Source organism: Mus caroli, chromosome X (assembly GCF_900094665.2).
Source record: "Mus caroli chromosome X, CAROLI_EIJ_v1.1, whole genome shotgun sequence".
NCBI classification, from domain to species: Eukaryota; Metazoa; Chordata; class Mammalia; order Rodentia; family Muridae; genus Mus; species Mus caroli.
The window spans coordinates 149,643,202-149,650,742 of record NC_034589.1 but is presented as its reverse complement, the minus strand read 5'-3'; the positions used below and the strand labels follow the sequence as shown (position 1 = coordinate 149,650,742).

Below are 7,541 nucleotides of genomic sequence, written 5' to 3'. Positions count from 1 at the left end.
GAAAATATGTAATAAAAATATTAAAAATTAAAAAAAAAAGAAATAGTCAAGATTCAACCAAACAATATATTAAAATAAAGGGAAGACTACTGGGGAGGAAGAAGGAGCCCTAGTGAAAGGAGAATGGGAACAAAAGAGGGTAAGGGGGGGAATATGAGCAAAGAACACTGTAAGACCTAATGAACCCAGTATTTTGTATGCTAATTCAAAGAGAAAACACTTTTCCTAAAGGCCTTATTCATATAAGTCTCGTGTAGTTTTAGAATTATTTAACATTTGGTGAACTTTTCACTCAGTGGCATAGGAATCCTGATTTACCATGGGGAGGGGCGGGAATAGAAAATGTTTGCAAATTTATCACTGAATGTATTTATGACTCCTTCAAAGGAAATCCACACACCTACTAGGGAAGACAGAGGTTATTCCAATAGAAATTCTCATGTTCACTGGCCATTGCCTTCAATACACATCTGCTTTGCACTTGCCCATTGTCCTGCAGTTCTTAGTGAAAGCAATACTTACCCAGGCAAGCCCATTGTGCTGTACACCATGTGAAGGTCACCTTTACATGGCTCCTCCATTTTTTTGCTACTTTTGTATATTTACAAATTACTTATGTTTTTTTATTTTTAGTGATTTTCAAGACCCACGACATGTGTCCTGGGGTGAGAGAGCCAGTTTTATGTCTATACGCTAATTGCCAGACATTATTTAGTACCTTCATGGGATCAATTTCTCCAACCTTAAAGTTGGGGTCTGAATGTGAATTGTCCCTTATAGGCTCACATGTGTGAACAATGTTTGGGATTATGGAACCTGGGGGAGTGTGGCTTAACTGGAAAAAAGTGGGTCACTTCAAGGTAGGTTTTAAAGTTTATATCCTGGTCCTAACATGTTTCCTGATCTTACCATACACCAGGAAGTTGTATCTGCATAGCTGTCCATGAACTATTGGGTTTTTGTGAACTATTGTTATTACATCGTTCCCACCATAATGAGTTTTCTAAATCAACACAAAATATAGTGGAAATAGACCTTTTCCCCTTTTGTTGCTTGTCATACCAACAAGTTCACTAACCCATATCCTACTTCCTTGACACTCTCGGTGTGGGAGCTATCTCCGAATTGATGGTGCAGGTATCTTCTCAATCTGGCACCATAAACCTTTGTGCTAATAGGAATATTTCCCAGGTTAGCAAAATCCTGCCTGCCCACCTTGGTTTTCATTCAAGTATTTAGTGAGAATGCAAGAGTGCCTTAATAGTTGCCAGTAAGACATTCTGTTAAGCCAGATGTCTGACTGGGATTTTTATTTCCTCCTTCTTCCTGTTTCAGGGCCTTTGAGTACTATATAAAACATTAGGCAAAACCATTCAGAACATAATCTAAAGATGAAATTGCTTATGGCCTTACTTATATGTGGAAGAATTATGTATTTGGTTCTCAAATACCAACCTATATTATTTTCAAGATTACTTATTTAATGTATGATTGTGCTATGTGGGAGGTACCAATAATCATACTAATGAAACCGACTGTCCTTGAATTGTTCATCCTAATGGGAAAAGAGACAGTCAATGTACAATCAAAGATGTAATGAAGTGTATAAGTTACTTATTACTGTGTCTTTGAGCTATAGAACTCCCCAAATCCTAATGACATATAATCACTGGCATTGTTCATGTAATATGAGGATGACAGAATGCCTTTGGCTTAGCCTCCTTGCTGTCAACACTACACTCCAGTCTTAAGGTTGCAACCATTTGGTATAAACTGTTCTTGTATCAGAAGAAAATACACCCAAGTTTCACTCATTGAGCCATGTGACCCAGTAAGCAAACAAAAGTTCCTAATGGGATGCAATACTGATTGGGAACTATAATATACAACTTTTACAAGGTTAAATGAAGTCAAGAAGAGGCTGGAAGGAGTCAGGTTTACTGGTACATTGGAAGTGAAATGGGGACTGACAGGTTTAAGGAAGCATTTGTGGTGTGTATTATGCTATTAGAATCAATAGCAGTTGAGACTGCTATTTACCTAAGACCTATTTCCTCATCTTCTTGGTCAGACACTATTATAGTAAAAAAAAAAAATGGGCATATGACCAAAATCCACAGCAATGGGAACAAAGGTAACATGTATCATAGATACCTGGAAGGATCCCAAGGCCCAAGGGAATGATGGACCACAAGTTGAAGTCTGAGAGTCCAAATCACTATGAAGGATAAGCTGATTTAGACTGTGAGGAAAGCTACAGTGTGTTTGGGATACAGTACCCTGTGGATTTATTATAGCCTAGAGAACCCAGGTCTTTCATTTATATTAGAGGAAATCCTGAGTGGTGTTAGGAGTATACTAAGAACACCCACTTCCTAAATATCAACATATCAAGTAAAAGTGGTCCCAGTACTAAAAAGATGTCCAGGGCTAATTAGGACAACTATGGCTAGGGCTATACTTTTAGAAAATGGGTAAGCTACCAAGGTGAAAATAGATTACAAAGAACAAAAATTTACCTGGTTGTGAGATCATTTATGGTGAGACTGAATGAACTGGGTTCTCCTTGGAGGAGTTGGAAAAAGGCAACATAGGGCATATTACAAATATGAATCTGAAAGTTTCTTGTACATGGAGGAACTTACTAATTGTATTGAGGACACAGTAAAAAGAAAAAGAGGGTATATTACAAATGTGAGTTATAAAGTTTTCAGGTATATGTAGAGAGTACAAAATATGGAAAAATTAAAGATATTCTAAAAATTAAGTATGAATTAACTGTCTAACTAAACAGAAAATCGTGATAACTGAGAGGCCACCTAATCTTGTACATGGAAGGATTGGCCAGTGCTGAAATGGTCCAGTGGGTTTAGGTGGTGATGAGGGTCTTCCCTTTTTGACAACTGCTCATTCTAGCTTATATGTCTGAAATACATATAGCAATAGGAGGCACACTTACTTAATCGCACTGTTATTCTCTTATGTGTTTATTTCTTTGTGATAGTTTCTACATGACTTATGAGAGTACTTGCTGAGAAAGAAATGCTTTAAGCTTTATATCATTCCATGTCTGTAACTTCAACCATGTTTTATTTTATACTAATTTATTCTAACATACACAAATTTATCACTTTACCTACTATAAATATGCAATGAGTATTTATTACATGTACAGTGTTGCACAACTATTACTACTGAGTACAGAATTTTTCATTCAGTCCATACTGAAATCCTGGGCCAATTAAACATTAAATTCCCATTCCATTTTCAACAACACCATGGTAACTCTTATTTTCTCCCTGAGTTTCATGTAAATGATACATACAATACCCACCCTTGTACCTGGTTGAATGTAACTTGTGTGGCAGTACACATCAGAATTTCATTCCCTTTAAAGTCTATATAACACACACACATATATACAGTGCATTTCATACTTCATTCATCTGATAAGAGGTGTATTTTACCAAAATTTTGACTGTTAACAATAATAATAATATCCCAAGCACTGGTGTACTGATATTGCTTTTTCAAGTTTTGAGACTTGATATACAGTATAACTGTTTTACACAGTAGCTACATTTTAAATTCCCCCTAGCAATACATATAGCTCCAATTTCTCTATGTCACTTTGCCTTTTTTATATAAATAAAAAATTAATATTATCAAGTCTCTAAGTGGAGAATAAACACACCCACTCAATTCTAGCATCAGGGAAGCTAGAGGCATTGTGAATTCAAAGTCAATTTAAGTTACACAAGTGACAGAAAACGCTAATGGTTGCGGATATACTTTAGTGATAGATCATTTTGGGTTTGAGGACTCTTGAGTAAGGTATCCTAAATTTTTTTTTTTTTTTTTTGGTTTTTCAAGACATGGTTTCTCTGTATAGCCCTGGCTGTCCTGGAACTCACTCTGTAGACCAGGCTGGCCTCGAACTCAGAAATCCGCCTGCCTCTGCCTCTCAAGTGCTGGGATTAAAGGCGTGTGCCACCATGCCTTGCTTATCCTAAATATTTATTGTTCATGTGAAATTCTGAAATAAGAATTACAGGAAAGACTGTCTGCTATATATTCCGATGGTAGGCATCACACACACACACACACACACACACACAATCCTACATCCTACTTTGTCCCACACTGAATCAGTCTCTGGGAACTTCATAAGATATGACAATTTTAGCCTGTAGAATGTGTTGCAGACATTTTGGTCTAATTCACTTATTCAGTAAACTGCAAGTAAAATATCCTCTGTAGTATGAAAGACTATACTCTTAGGTACACTACTAAGTAGACTTCCAAGTCCTTCTTTGTGAGACTACCAAGCCCACATATTAATTAATACACTGTGGAAAAAATAAGCAAAATAAAATCCAAGGCTTAGCTGTTAATTGCTGTGGTTATTTAATAACTTTATTATATTCTTAGAATCTTAAGGTTATAAACAATATTATAAACACCTGAGGTCCAATCAACTGTAAATAGCATCTTCATACAAACAATTTGCAAGAAGATCAAGTTTAAGTATTCTAGTTGTGTCAGAAATGACATAAGTGAAATAGTCTTTGTTGTCTAAAGCACATTTGGTATTCTAAAGAGAAAATTACATTCTTGTCTGCTTGAACATTTTGTTGAGATTTAGAATAGATAATACATGTATAACTGACTTTAATACATGTATAACTGTTTCTCATAGCTTATATGCACTACACCATCATATAAAGTTTTAACATGCAGCACCATTTTACTTTGAAAGCTATTATTTGGAAAAACAAACTCCTCGATGTCAGAATTAATGTACCTTTCAAAATGTAGCAAAGTCGATGGCTCAGAACTAAGTAAGAAAAATAACTAGAAATATTGCATAGGATAAAGAGCTTCCCTATGTGGGAGCCAATTTATGGGCAGTTTCTTATCACCTGAATAATAAGCTGAGAGGTACTGATGATAGAAAATGATGTATACATTTTTTCAGGGATTAAACATCTATATATACCTTTATTACCTCTGTGGCAATGTAAAGTGCCATATTCAATTAAAAAAGTCACTTGTGTCTTCTCACATATATACAATAGTATATAAATATGCTAAAGTATCTGTATGAGTAATAAACACAAAATAAAACAAATTTAAAATCTGGACACAAATATCTTAGAAAATAAAGATGTCAGAATTGGGTGTGTAATGTTCAAGTTTAGCAAAAATAGAGAAAGTTGTAAAATAGGTATAAAATTTATCCAATTCTCTCCAATTCACTCTGGTAAAATAAACATCTCCTGCACAAAATTATCAATTTTAATCTAGCCCACAGTTTAAAAATATCAAAAACTAGTAAGAACACTTTATATAAGCTTATAAAATTGCTTTCCCCCTGTAGTATGAACAAAAAAGGGCACTGACAGAAGAGAATAATTTAGATGGCTCTTCCCTCTCTACTACTAGATCAGGAACAAAACACCGTAAAACCATACTAAAATAACTGAGCAGAGGAGAGTTTAAGTGCATCTTGAAATTCTCTTTTGAAGAAAAAAATTCTCCTGTTTTTAGAAGTGCTGGTATTTTCCTCCTTGGGCTTAGCTGTTTGGTTCTAGATATAAAGATTAATCCAAATAAAAGCGTTTCTTCTATTTGCCACATGAAGAACACTTGTAAACACAATAAAAATAACTGAAGACATAAATAATGAACAGCCAGTTTTAATTATGCTAATACAAACGTATTAGATGGTATTTAAAGAATAAGAGTATACTATTAATGTACTACAACTTTCATAAAATATTTCTATAAAAACATTCTATAAAATAAAAAAAAAGGATGAGATGAAAACTACTATTAAAGTAAAATGTTTTCAGTATACCTGAGAATTATCTCTAAACTAAATTTGCACATTTTCAATTATGGTTTACTTCTTTAAGTTTTTCAATGTAATAACAAAGTTTTACTGCTGGTCCTAGTTTCAGCCCCATATACTTCATCAGCAGCTCACTCTTCAGTAGTAGCAGAGCTTTCCCATCAATTTCCTACAGAGAAAAGAAAAATATAGTAAGAATTCTTTCATAGCTGATCAAACTATTTATATATAAGAATGTATAAAATATTTCCAATATATTATATATATATATATTTATATACTTATAAAAACTTAATCTGATTTGCATAACAGCATTATCTGATAATTTGTAAATTTAAATTAAGAAACTAGTCAAGTATTTTAAACAAATGTCCAGAGTATCAAATTATCTGGCTTTACTATGTACTGAATAAAATACTACTACATATCTATGATAAATGGTTAAATATTGAGAATAGAAGTGAATTCCGTATGTTAACTTTCTGAGAAGGGAAAGGAGTATGTCAGTATCCATGCAAACTGTAAACGTGTTGTTCAGTTTCATCATCATATTGAAAGGTATAAGCTGTCTGAAGCTAGTTAACTGCTGAAACAAATAATGATTTACTTGAAATATTGAAAAGAGGCAGGGGCTGAGGGCTGGGAAGGATTGCTCAGGGAGTAAACCACTTGTCTTGAAAACATGAAGCCTGGAGTTGGATCTCCAGAATCCATGTAAAAATGCCAGACATGGTGGCATCTACTTTAATCCCAGCACTGAAGAGGTTGAGGCATGACAATCTCTGGGGTGTACTGGCCAGTCAGTGTAATGTAACTGATGAGACCCTAGATCGCAGTGAGAGACCTTGTCTCAAAGGAGGCTGGATAGCCTTCCTGAAGATGACACTTGAGATTTTTGTCTTTGGGTTCCCATAGACATAATACACATGTGTATTTGCACCTGCACACACATGTGCACACACGCACGCATAAAATAGTGTACACGAGACATTAAATCAATAACTTTATGTTAGAAAATATTGTGAACACATTATTTAACAGTGACAAGGAATTCTTTTAAAATTCTTTATTATTGTATTATACAATATATGTTATAGAAGCCTATTATTTGGTATTCAAATCATAATGGAGTTGCTGGTTTCACTGGGTATCACGAGAAGGCCACCCTGGTATATGCTGTAGGTCAACCCCTCCTACTCATAGTCCTAGAGTAGAACAGGTAGCAGGTTGGGGGAGGATTTTTATGTTTGTTATTACAAGAAGGGGTGGTCTGCATGAGAATGGTAATCCTGTAATACCGACTCTTGAAAACCTGAAGCTGTGTGTACTAGATACTTGGACACCCATTTAAAGAATTAGGCAATTAATCTATCATTGAAGGCCTGAATGTTGGGCAAATTAATCTTTCTCACAAATGAAAAAGATCAGTTGATAGGGTTCCCCCACCATCCATAAAACTCAGTATCAAACTGAAAGGCCTGCACAGTGGTCATTTAGAGGCATTAGGGCAGCAGGAAAACCGGATCAAAAGATACATTACATGTTGCCTGAAGAGGTCGGCGAGGGGGCCTGATATTTGAGGATCAGTATGTTTCATAAACTGTATCACTTCATCCACAGACCAGGTTGAAGGGTCCTTACAGAAGCCTTGTTTCAGGACACTGGGGTCAGGTACAGTTATATAACT

General features: G+C 35.1%; 1 protein-coding gene across 1 annotated transcript in view; it reads right to left on the bottom strand.

Moving 5' to 3' along the window:
- Positions 1–5,945: 5,945 nt before the first annotated feature.
- Scml2 (Scm polycomb group protein like 2) overlaps positions 5,946–7,541 on the bottom strand; it is a 90,730-nt gene continuing 89,134 nt past the window's right edge. Inside the window, exon 22 of the mRNA XM_021153348.2 lies at positions 5,946–6,023. Within this exon, the coding sequence (XP_021009007.1) occupies positions 6,016–6,023 (8 nt within the window). The 3' untranslated portion in view covers positions 5,946–6,015. The remainder of the gene's footprint in view (positions 6,024–7,541) is intronic.